Below are 13,663 nucleotides of genomic sequence, written 5' to 3'. Positions count from 1 at the left end.
ATTCTAGAAGGGAAATTCTCTAGGTAAGAACCGTGAGTCAGTCTATATCTTGGTTCAGCATATCACACAAATATGACACTCAGATAATGAAATAACCTTGAAAGCAGCATAAGTCATAAAATATACTAAAGATTCACTTAAGATAGAGCAGCAGTACACGTAAGTTTGTGCCAATTAAAAATATATTGAAAAAGAAATCATAATATCATGAGCCAGAACAATTTTATTGGTTTAAACAAAGCTGAAATTGAGGATTTTCTTCCTCAAATGAACTAGACTCTTTGAGAGTAATACATCGCAATTAGTGTTAGTAAACGTCATCAACGCTTTTTTAACTTTTAAAAAAAACAGGACAACTATCTAGGCTAACTCCTACACTTCATGAATGAGGAAATGGAAGTCAAGAGAAAGGAAATTGTTTTCTCAGGATCATACAACTAGCAGTAAAAATGAGAACCAAGGTAAGCTACTAACATAACAGTCAATGTATAACATAAAACAAATCAAAGCTCTTAAATCACATTTTCTCATTTTATTTTTAATTAACGTTTTTAATATATTCACATTATAAAAATATGGAAAATTAGTAAGAAAGAGAGGAGAAAAAAGCTCATATGATTTGCCATCTAAATGTCATCCCTTTGGATGTTTCCTATGATCTTTTCCCCCAACTCTGCTGGAATATTATTGACATATAATATTAAGGCACTGGATGTGATCATTTGATACATGTGTATTTGCAAAATGGTTATCACAATAACCTCCAACCTCTCACATAATCATCACTTGTGTGTGTGGATAACATTTAAGATCTATTAACAACTTTCAAGTATGAATACCATACAATTAATTACAGTCACCATGCTGTACATTTAACAGATTCCCAGAACTAATTCATCTTACAGCTGGGAGTTGGTACCCTTTGGCCAACATCTCCCCACTTCCCCCACCGCCTAGCTCTTGACAATCATCATTCTAATCTCTATTTCTATGAAGTCAGCTTTTTTAGATTCTACATATAGCTGAGAACATATATTATTTGTCTTTATCTGACTTATTTCATCTAACACAATGCACTCAAGGTCCTCCATGTGGTTGCAAAAGAAAAGATTCCTTTATTTTTCATGGCTGAATATTCCTGTGTGTGTGAAAAAGATACATGTTTTGCATGGAGCTATTCAGTTTCCCCAACATCATTTATTTTAGAGATTATCTTTTCCCCATGGAGCCTGCTTGGAGTCCTTGGAATTTTTGGTTTCAGTAAAGTTGAACCTATCAACCTTTTTTTTATGGCTTCCACTTCATGTGGCTGCACCACACCATATACTAATGTTCTCATCATCTTTTTAAATTCATTAGTTAATCCATTTGGATTTTTTTATATTAACTTATTTTTATACATGGCTTATTTCTGGATTCTTTCTGCCAATACCATACTACTGATAAGAGTTTTAGAATATGCTTTGGTTCATGTACTGTTGAAGCCTTGCTTAGAGAATTTTGAGCATTACTTTACTAGCGTGTGAGATGAATGCAATCGTGCAGTAGTTTGAACATTCTTTGGCACTGGAATGAAAACTGAGATTTTCAGTCCTGTGGCCACTGCTGAGTTTTCCAGATTTGTTGGTATATTGAGTGCAGCACTTTCACAGCATCAGCTTTCAGGATTTGAAATAGCTCAACTGGAATTCCATCACTTCCACTAGCTTTGTTCAGTGATGTTTCCTAAGGCCCACTTGACTTTGCATTCCAGGATGTCTGGCTCTAGGTGAGTGATCATACCATCATGATTATCTGGGTCGTGAAGATCTCATTTGTATAGTTCTTCTGTGTATTCTTGCCACCTCTTCTTAATATCTTCTGCTTCTGTTAGGTCCATACCATTTCTGTCCTTTATTGAGCCAATCTTTGCATGAAACGTTCCCTGGGTATCTCTAATTTTCTTGAAGAGATCTATAGTCTTTCTCATTCTATTGTTTTCCTCTATTTCTTTGCACTGATCACTAAGGAAAGCTTTCTTATCTCTCCTTGATATTCTTTGGAACTCTGCATTCAAATGGATATATCTTTCCTTTCCTCCTTTGCCTTTCACTTCTCCTCATTTCACAGCTATTTGTAAGGCCTCCCCTGACAGCCATTTTGCTTTTTTGCATTTCTTTTTCTTGGGGATGTTCTTGATCTCTGTCTTCTGTACAATGTCATAAACCTCCATCCATAGTTCATCAGGCACTATCAGATCTAATCCCTTTAATCTATTTCTCACTTCCACTGTATAATCGTAAGGGATTTGATTTAGGTCCTACCTGAATGGTCTAGTAGTTTTCCCTACTTTCCTCAATTGAAGTCTGAATTTGACAATAAGGAGTCCATGATCTGAGCTACAGTCAGCTCCCAGTCTTATTTTTGCTTACTGTATAGAGCTTCTTGGCTGCAAAGAATATAATCAATCTGATTTCAGTATTGACCATCTGGTCATGTCCATGTATAGAGTCTTGTCTTGTGCTGTTCGAAGAGGGTGTTTGCTGTGAACAGTGCATTCTCTTGGCTAAACTCTGTTAGCCTTTGCCCTGCTTCATTCTGTACTTCAAGGCCAAATTTGCCTGTTACTCCAGGTGTATCTTGAGTTCCTTTTGCATTCCAGTCCCCTATAACGAAAAAGATATCTTTTTTGTATGTTAGTTCTAGAAGGTCTTGTAGGTCTTCACAGAACCATTCAACTTCAGCTTCTTCAGCACTACTGGTCAGGGCATAGACTTAGATTACTGTGATACTGAATGGTTTGCCTTGGAAATGAACAGAGACCATCATTTTGAGACTGCATCCAAGTACTGCATTTTGGACTCTTTTGTTGACTATGATGGCTACTCCATTTCTTCTAAGGGATTCTTGCCCACAGTAGCAGATATAATGGTCATCTGAGTTAAATTCACCCATTCCAGTCCATTTTAGTTCAGTGATTCCTAAAATGTTGACATTCACTCTTGCCATCTCCTGCTTGACCTCTTCCAATTTGCCTTAGATTTGATTGATTTCCAATTTGATTCATGGACCTAACATTCCAGGTTCCTATGCAATATTGCTCTTTACAGCATCAGACTTTGCTTCTATCACCAGTCACATTCACAACTGGGTGTTGCTTTTGCTTTGGCTTTGTCTCTTCATTCTTTCTGAAGTTATTTCTCCACTGATCTCCAGTAGCATACTGGGCACCTACCAACCTGGGGAGTTCATCTTTCAGTGTTCTATCTTTTTGCCTTTTTCATACTGTTCATGGGGTTCTCAAGGCAAGAATACTGAAGTGGTTTGCTATTCCCTTCTCCAGTGGACCACGTTTTGTCAGAACTCTCCACCATAACCTGTCCACCTTGGGTGGTCCTACACGGCACAGCTGATAGTTTCACTAACATTAACTTCCACTATCAACTACTTACTTACCGTGAACACAGCCCAGGAAAGAGCAGAATGGCCTCCTCCATGCAGAAGGAGTAGGACTGGACCCTCTGAACCACTCTTGTAAACTCGAAAAGTGTATGAATAGTTAAAGATAACATATTTAAGCTTTTGCTCACTGAAATTTTTGATTAGTTATGATGATACCAATCAGAAAATTCAGACAGGACCAAATTATAAGCAAAGCTACAGCCTTCCAAGCTTAAGAGGCACTTATGGAGAAGTTTCTGAGACACCAGACCTGTTTTTGAGGCATGGGAGCTGTGTGACCACTTTTTCAATGGAAAAAAAAAACACCGAACTATTCCCTTTGCCCTAATGAGGACGTAATTCCTGGTTTCTAGACACTAAACTGGTTCAACTCACTTGACTCATGAAACCATCCCCTCAAAAGATATATCAGTTCCAGGAATTTAATTCTTAATCCCCTCCCATGTGTTAGACAATTATAGCCAAATAAGGTATTAATAGTCTTACAAGTAACATCCCATGTCATGCAAGGAACAGACAGAATAAAAATGAAATAAAGAGCAAAAATAAAGAACATTTTAGGAACTACACGAATCTTTGTAGACACTATAAACTTATTAAGGAATAAGCCAGTTTGCAAAGGATATATCCTTGCCAGTTTCATTCTCTACTTCTACATCTTCCATGGACTCAAAGTACTGACTCCAAGGAACAGGAGAAAAGTCCCGCTTTCTTCCAGGGCTAAGGGCAAGAAAAAGAGATTACAAATAAAACATAGTCATGCATGGAAAGATAAAATCTTGATCAAAATATTAAACCTGAAATGAAAACAGCAAGATATTTTCTCATTAAGATATGAAGAGTTTTTATACAGTTGTGTTTTAAAAAGTTCATATATATATAAAAACTTTAGATTTTAGGAAATTTTATTAGTATATTTTAATCACAAATATATTACATGTATATACACAACACAAGTTCTCTCACCTTATTCTTGGCTATAGGCTCATTCCTATCCTTTCAATCCAGTTTAATATTGTTCCTACTACAATAATTTTTGGTCACTACTGCTTCATCGTACCTTTAATCTTCCATATTTTTTCATGCTTCTATTTCATTTCCCAACCAAATGGCAAACTGGCCGTAGCAATACCTTGAATTTCAGGGTATTTATCTGAAGGTAAGCTTACACAGAACTGAAATGACTTATCTATTCAATGCACCATTGTCTGTAATAGAGAAAAACTGAAAATAACCTAAATATCAGCAGGTAACTGATTAAAATAAATTTTGGTATACAGAGAAACAATAGTTATAAAGAGCAATTATATATTGATAAAACTCCTTATTTATAGATATGATACACTGTGAAATAAACAAACATGATGCACATACTACCACATGGGTAAAAATGGTAAATACATATAAATGCAGTTCCTTATGTATGTTCAGACTATCTCTGGAAGTATACTGATGTAACATTGATGGTAACCTGGGAGAGGAACTATGACTAGGAGGTGAAGAGGAACAATTTTCAACGCACATCCCTTTCTATCTATTTTTGAACCATGTATAATTTAAAAATATTAAATCATTTAAAAACAAAGCTAATCAATAAATATCTACTTACAACCTATGTCTTCAACTTTGGATGGAATATAAGAAAGAAATCCTGAGTCTTCCTCTATTTCCATATCTACTCTTCTTTCCAGTAATGAAGGAAATTCAGAATTCTATTAGCAAAACATTAACTGCCTGAGATCTTCTCATACATGCTATGGGACCAAACTGCAGGTATGTATAAAGTATAATATGAAGTCCCTCTTAAAAATTTAAGTGAATACAGAAGTACTCTAGGTTGGCTATAATACGGAATGAATTATAGTAGGGCAGCTGGGCAATCAAGGATGTATTCGCTCAACAGTCAAGTATTTATTGAATATAGTTTTCTACTAGGCACTGAAACAGATTAGTGGGTCTCAATCCATGTAATAAAATTACCTGAGAAGTTTATAAAAATACTGATGCTTAGGTCTAACTCTAGAAATTGATTTAAACCATCTGGGATGTGGCCTAGGTACTGATAATTTTTAAAGTTTCCCAAGTTGAGAGAGAGGTGCTAGAAATACAAAGGAGTATATGGTTTGGAAGGACAGAGGAGTTCAAACTCCTCATAGTTCCTACCATTTTCCTGTAATTCCTAACACAGTATGAACTTGGGCAAATTCAACTGATCTAAACTCTTTCTGCCTTAAATTATAGTGACTAAGCAAAATAAGATATCTTTTAAAAGAATCAAATAAATCTGGTAGTTGCTCAGTAAATGTGTAAACCTACCTTCTGATAGAAAAACTTCTGTGGAAGTAAACTATAACTTTAGTCTAGACCTATTTTTCTGGTTTGCTGGTTACACTTGAATTCCTACTGGAAAACTAAGAGCAGAAGTCTTTAATTTTACTTATACTCACAAACTCATCTATGCATATATTAATTTGGGTATATATAATAAAACAATAACACGGCATGCCAAACTTATTATAATAGATTCTAAGGATCTTGAATGAAATTTTAATGTCTAGACCTAGAGATATGGTAGCAGTAGTACCTAACATTTACTGTACACAACAGTGAGTCACTGTTCTAATTTACAGGCATGATTCTATTTAATTCTTACAAAACTTTGAAAGTTATTTTTATCCCCATCTCACAGATGAGAAAACAGATTAGATACACAAAGCAACTTGCCCAAGGTTATACAACTACCAAGTGGCAGTAACAGGATTCAACCCAAGTTCCATCACTCTTCAAAGTCTCTGTTCTTTATTCCAATGCTGCACTAATTCTCAGATGTTTTAAAAAATCTATTTGGTTGCATCAGGTCTTAATTGTGGTATACAGGACCTTTGTTGCATCATGCAGAATCTTTCACTGCAGCACGTGGACTCTCTAGCTGTGGTGCAAGGGCTCAGTTGCTCTGTGGCATGTGAGATACCAGTTCCCTGACCAGGGATCAGACCTGCATCCCCTGCATTGCAAGGCAGTTTCTTAATCATAGAACACCACGGAAGTCCCCTCAGACTTTTTTTTTCTTTCTCACTCTCTCATTTATACTTCTGAAAAGTAATAAGGCTTTATTTAGAGCATATTATCAAAGGTTTCCTGTTCAGAATCTAAATATGATTAACTTTGCCAAGGCCACAGAAACTTTCTGAGTTGGCCAGGCACAAGTTAAAGAAAAAGTACTTTCTACAATCAAAAATTATTGACAGGAGAACCGCCTCTACTTCTATCTAATCTTCCTTTAAAAAAAAGTTTCAGGGACTACCCAACTTTACCAACGTATGAGTCATTCCCATTTAGTTTAAAAGGCAATAATCTACACCTCAAAATGCTATTCCTACTACCACAGAGATTTTTCGGATATACTCCTAATATCTGCATTTCAACACATAATTGTTTATATACTCCAAGACTTGATGACATTTGGTAATTTAGACAAGAAGTAAAATAGTAAGGGCCTTGTATGAAAACTAGTTCTAAAAAATACATGTACCCTAATATTCATAGCAGCACTATTTACAACGGCCAGGACATGGGAGCAACCTAAACGTCTATCAACAGAGGAACGGATAAAGAAAATATGGTACACATATTCAATGGACTATTACTCAGCCATAAGAAGGAATGAGATAATGCCACTTGCAACAACAAGGATGCACCTAGAGAGTATCGTACTAAGTGAAGTAAATCAGAAAGAAAAAGACAAAAACACCGTCTCACTTATATGCAGAATTTAAAAACACGACACAAATGAACATACCTATGAAATAGAAACAGACTCACAGATATGGAGAACAGACTTGTGGTTGCCAGCTTGTGATTGGGGTGGGGAGAGAAAGGATTTCAAGTTGGGGATTAGCAGATGCAAACCAGAATACATAGGACAGATAAACAAGGTCCTATATATTCCATGATAAACAATAGAAAAGAATATATATTTATAACTTAGTGACTCTGCTGTACAGTGGAAATTAATTCAACATTGTAAATCAATTATAGTTTGATTAAATAAAAAACCCCTTGGCCTATATGTTGACCTTAATAGTCTATTTCCAGCAGAAAGTGGAAAAATTTTTAAGAAGATGAAAAGAATGAGGGGCTACTGCACTCTTAAAGCTTTTAAAATCTAAATTAATTTTCCATTTGCTAGAGACTAAAGCGTTGTTCTCCCATTATTAATTGTGTGACCTTGGGCAAGTCACTTAACTTCTCAAGGCCTGAGTTTCTTCATGTCAGATAGGTTTGTAGCATCAGTTTTATATGCTTTGTTGTGAGGATTAAAGTAGTCCTTTGGTTACTCTCAAATTATCCTCTTCTATTCTCTGGTGGCTCAAATGGCAAACAATCTGCCTACAATGCAGGAGACCTGGGTTTGATCCCTGGGTCAGGAAGATTCCCCGGAGAAGGGAATCTTTTCCATGGCAACCCCCTCCAGTATTCCTGCCTGGAGAATTCCAGGGACAGATGAAGATGAGCCCAGTGGGCTAAAGTCCATGGGTTCACAAAGAGTCAGACACAACTGACTTAGTCAGTTGTGAGTCAGACAGCAACTAACACTTACTATTTTTGTCATGCAGCCAATCATTTTCAAAATTAGTTTATTCCTTGGATGTATGGATACCAGTGAGGCTGCAGGAGAGGGTGGTGAACTGGGAGAACAGGACTGACATATACACTATCATGTATAAAGTAGGTATCTAGTAAGAACTCTACTCTACAGCACAGGGAACTCTACTCAATGCTCTGTGGTGACCTACACGGGAAGGAAATCCAAAAACACTCCATTTTATTTGATGGAACACATCCTCCATTAGCTTCCCGAGAAAGGGGAATCAATTTTGAAACTTTGCATGGCAAAATGCTGTTACCCATTTTTCCACTTGACTGACAGCTTTCTTTGATATTGAATTTTTATGTTACAGACCATTTCCGTACTGTGGGAGGAAGTACTTTGATAGATTCAACTTTGGAAGCGTTCGCTAAAATTATACATACATTTGTATAAAAATATGTGAATATATACAAAATAATATATATAAGATCACATTTATATAATTATATTTTAAAACATATACAGGGAATTCCCTGGTGGTACAGTGTTTAGGAGTTGGCACTTTCACTGTGGTAGCCTGGGTTCAATTATTGGCTGGGGAACTAAGATCCTGCAAGCTATGTGGTGTGGTCGGAAAAACCACAAAAACAAAAAACAAAGGACACCACTGAAAATATGAAAAATCATAGATCTGGTAAGGAACTTGTATGTAGACTACATAAAGAACTCATAATATAACGAAAACCCAATTTCTTAATGAACAAAGGATCTGAATAGACATTCTTCCAGAGAAGATATACAAGTGGTCAATAAGGACATGAAAAGCTATTCAGCATCATTTAGTTATTAGAGAAATGCAAATCAAAACCACAACAAAGAACCACTTCACATCACTAAGACAGCTTTTGACAGAAAGACCGCCAATGACAAGTGTTGGCAAGAATGGAGAGAGTTAGAACCCACATACGTTGCTGATGGGAATATAAAATGGTACAGCTGCTTTGAAGAACAGTTTGTCATTTCCTCAAAAGGTTAAACAAAGATATCATATGATCTAGCAATTCCACTCCTAGGAAATTACCCAAGGAAAATGAAAACATCATGTTTACATAAAAACTTCTATAACAGTGTTCACAGGGGCACTGTTCATAATAGCTAAAAAGTAGGAACAATTCAAGTCTTTATTAACTGTTGAGCAGATAAAACAAATTTGGTATAAATCCACACAATGGAATATTATTTGGCAACAAAAAAGGAATAGAATAATTCAACATGCTACAATAAAGATGAACTTAAAATATTATGGCAAGCAAAGAGGTCACTCACAAAAGATCACATATATTAATTCCATTTATTATAAATGTCCAGATTAGGTACATCTTTTTTTTTTTTTTTAGGTACATCTATTGAGAAAGAAAACGATGGCTGCCTAGGGCTTGGAGGTTTAAGGGAACGTGAGAACTAAAAAGCAAGACATATTGCTCATGGGTATAAAATTTCTTTGGGGATGCTAAACATGTTCTAAATTGACTGTGGTAATGGTTGCAGAACTTCGGGTATATGCTTAAAAAAAAATTGACTGTACACTCTAAATGAGTCAGTTGCATGGTATGTGAACTCTATCTCAATAAAGTTGTTACCAAAAACATCAGAAGGGAAACATTTAAACAATAGATTATATCATTACTACCCTAATAGAGAAAAAAATGAAATGAGAAAAACACAGGTCAGATGAGACAAAATATGATGGCAGAAATAAATCCAAATGTATCAAAAATAAACTAATTACTCTAGGTTTTAAATATCTTAAGATGAGTTTTTTTTAATTTCCAACTATATACTTTCTAAAAAAGACAAAAAATTCCAAAATAAAAGAAGATGGACAAAAACATAGTAGGCAAATATTAGACAAAACAATTTTAATTTACATTTTAACTTACATTAATTTTATATTATTCTCTATCAAACTTTAGGGCATTTTTCTATCAACTTCTAATTAAGGTATTGCTGTTGAGTTTTTTCAATTTATAGATTTTCTGTCATTTCTTACCATTATATACTTTTTAAATTTTATTTTATACTGCAGTTGAGTTTTAAAGAATTTTTTTATCCCCCACATTTCTAAACTTTAATCTTAAAGTAGAACAAGCCTCTTCTTAGGAGATCCCTTAAACTTTCTCTTCCACTGAATTATATCTACTATACATGTTTTTATTCCCAACATTTACATTTTGTTCTCTGAAACCAGGTTCCTCTTTTTTTTTTTTTTTAAATAAAAGAGCATTCTCTTGTTTCACAGATGCCATACTGTCTCGTCTCTAACAAGAGATGTTGGGGGGCGGGGGATGTGTTTGGTTTTTTGTGGTTTTTTTTTTTTGGCTGTACCCCAAGGCTTGGCTTGCAAGATCTTTGTTCTCCAACCAGGGATTGAACCTGGGCCATAGCAGTGAAAGTGCCAAGTCCTAACCACCAGACCACCAGAAAATTCGAGATGCTCGCTTATTTAGTATTTTATTTTGTTCTATGCACTACTGTTTCCTTTTTTCATTTTGTTTTGGTTTCTGTCTTTTGCACTGGAGGCTTTCCCTGGATTGCTGGTGATTCTATATAAAAGGAGGGCTTGCTGACTATTGAGTATCATTGTACAGTTATCAAGTAGAGACCCAGACTTTTAAATGACGGACTCTTCCCCTTAAATATCAATATTTGTATGTCTTTTCTCTTAGGCCAGCCATTTCTCCAGAGATAAATCCTCCAATCTTCTGCTTGGGGACATAAAACTAGCTGTGAGCCTTCTGAAAAGGAGCCTTCTGAAAAGGATCTAAAGAGTCTCATTTGTTCACTCAACAAATAGGCATTAATAAGCACCTATGAGATATTATTTTAGGCACTGGGAATACTGCAGTGAACAAAAGACAAAACCCCTACTCTTGTGTTTACACTTAACAGGAGACAGGAGCAAAAATCTGCAAGGTGGCAATAAGGGCCATATAAAGTCAGGAAGGAGGACAATGAATATCAGAATGAGAAGGAATGAATTTTAAATCAGGTGATCAGGGAAGGCTTCTTTAAGCAAAGACCTGAGGAAAGTAAAGAAGAAAACAAACATATTTAGAAGACAAAATTATGTACTTTCACTTAATACCTGTTTCATCCAGCTGCTTTATCTTTGCCCTCATATCCCTATAAGCTCTAAGTCCAGAGCCACTCTGGTTCACTTTTTCCAGAAGTTAACCTGTCTCCCATTATTGAGAAATATATTTTCAATAAATAGAAGGAAAGGAAAAGATTTGAGAGTCTAAAAGAGTCAATCAATCCTATTTTTAGCCCCCTTTCAGAGGTACCTAGCGTCTACAATTCCTGAATCTTTATGGGGTTATATGGATTAACTTCAACTTTCATTCTCTTTCTACAGACAGTTTGCTCTTCCCTGTCAGAGAATTAACAGTCTTCAACTTGCCATCTTCCTAAATCCTGCTGGTATCTTACGTTCCCTCCTCTTCTTTGTCCTTTGATTATTCCTTTTTCCAAGTTACTTTACTATAATTTCAAGGGACTTGAGGAGAAAATGGAGATGAATTAATGAATTAATTTCAACAACTCTCTAGGGTAGCTGCTATAATTCCTCTTTTGCAAATGAGAAAGCTAAACCCAAGAGAGGTTAAATAACTCATCCCAAACCACAGAAAGTAGCTCAGCTAGGGTCACTTCATTATTAGTTTTTAATACTACCCTCAAAATAATATTAGGTTCTCTCTGCACTCTTAAAACCATCAAAGCTAACAATAAGCACCCAGAAATCCTCAGGAAGAAGTGGAAGAGGATTGGTTCCTGCCATAGGGATAATGATTGGTAGAGGACTCTTATTAAAGCAAGCCTGAGTACCATGGAGACTAAGAAGAAAGTCAAGGTTTACTACTATAATTATCATCATGGGAGAGAGCAGAAGGGTGGGGTGAAAAGGAAGAATCAAAGACAATTCTCAAGTCTCTCTGAAGTCATTCACAAAGAAAGAACAGAGGAAACCTTTTAAAAGAGTTCCAACTTACAAAACACTGATTTACCAGGTGCTTGAAAATTCTACCTCCCACTCCTAATACTTCTCTGCGTTGGCCACTGATGAAAATGTTCCTTATTAACCGGGCATCATAGAATCCAAAAATGGAAATAGTAGGATTTTACACAACATCCTGTATTAGACAAGAAAGGATATTTATGGCCCAATATACGACATGGTTGTATGAATGAAACCTTACCTTACTTAAAACCACTTTCAGATAAGATACTTAGTCTATGGGAACTTCCAACCTGCTGAGTCAGATCACACAAAAACCTGCTTTGTTTTAAATGGATGGATAAAGACAACTGCTGCAGCACAAGAACAGCTCTAATCTTATACTTCTGATAATAAAGAACTGTGCTTTACCCAAGTTAGAAATTTTTCTAAATTTTATTTCTACCACTCACCCAATATAAGAACAGCCTAAGTAGTAACATCGTTTTCGAAAACACTAAAGTAAACAGAAAAAAAGATATAAAGTGATCTGGCCTCAAACAAAAACACAACCACTGAGACATCAGTAATGAAAGCAAAAAAGCAGACAATAGAACACTTTATGATATTCTACAAAGATCAACTGGAGTTGTTCACTCTCATCACTGATGCGTGGCCATTCTCAGTCATCAGAACACATGTAAGCTGCTATTCTGCTTAGACATATCACAATAGGAAGAAAGAGTTTTGAGGTCAGAGCTTAAAGCCAATAAAATCCTTATAGAAAACCCTAATATTTCAGAACCAATGGTTCTATAACCCCTACCCTAGACTCATCTAAATGCCATGATGATCCAGGATAAAAGACAAACAGCAAATATCTTTAGGGCAATTATTTAAGGGATTTTTTTCCAGTCACAACTTATTTATATAAGCAGCTAACTTAATTTCAATTAAAGAGACCTTTGGGTATGCCTTGTATGGCAGGCCCTGATACACTTTCTGGGCATGAGGGAAATCAGCAGGCCTGAAATTTTCATCAATGAAAACTTGGTTCTTGACCTCAAAGAGCTAATGCTTAGAGGGAGATAAGCAAGGAAACAGTCACTGTATACTATAGCTATGACAGAAATAAGAGAGCTCACACATGGAACATTCAAGCTTGTTCAGGACACTTATGGGGATGGAACCAGGTCAGAGAAGGATTCACAAAGATTACATCTGGTGGGAAAATTTTGTTAAATCAAATGCTATAAAAATTGGAAGTACTATTTTTATTAAACAATGACTTGGATACTGAATAGGCAAAAGTACAAACCTAACTGTTGATAAAAAAGTAATTTCCCAATATTCAGTGGAAAAAAATGTTAGTGTATTCTCCAACTTAAAAATGGGCTTATATTCCAAAGGTTTGTAAAGTAAGTTGTTGGAAAAACTGAAGTACATTTCCTCTGATTAACAGTATTATAAAATATTCATAGATTCTCTGAGAAGCTCCATCCCCAAGTCTATTTAGCCATAATATGTTACAATGCTATTTGTGATGAAATTCAGTTAATAACAATCATGTAGTTCAGGTGGTTCACATAGAAAACGGAATTTAAATTGATATTAATATATCCTGAACCATGGTTCTT

The 13,663-nt window shown here is 35.6% G+C and overlaps 1 protein-coding gene across 3 annotated transcripts in view; it reads right to left on the bottom strand.

The window, feature by feature from the left end:
- The window catches only part of PPME1 (protein phosphatase methylesterase 1), a 48,686-nt gene that overhangs the window by 23,199 nt on the left and 11,824 nt on the right, over positions 1-13,663 (bottom strand). For all 3 annotated transcript variants that reach the window (XM_068988522.1, XM_068988521.1, XM_068988523.1), the window contains exons 2-3: positions 4,068-4,161; positions 3,436-3,528 (exon numbers count right to left, since the gene is read on the bottom strand). In XM_068988522.1, coding sequence (XP_068844623.1) covers positions 3,436-3,528; positions 4,068-4,161 — 187 coding nt within the window. The remainder of the gene's footprint in view (positions 1-3,435; positions 3,529-4,067; positions 4,162-13,663) is intronic.

Source organism: Capricornis sumatraensis, chromosome 16, assembly GCF_032405125.1.
Source record: "Capricornis sumatraensis isolate serow.1 chromosome 16, serow.2, whole genome shotgun sequence".
Lineage (NCBI taxonomy): Eukaryota > Metazoa > Chordata > Mammalia > Artiodactyla > Bovidae > Capricornis > Capricornis sumatraensis.
The sequence above is the reverse complement of the archived record's forward strand: the minus strand, read 5'-3'. Positions and strand labels throughout refer to the sequence as shown.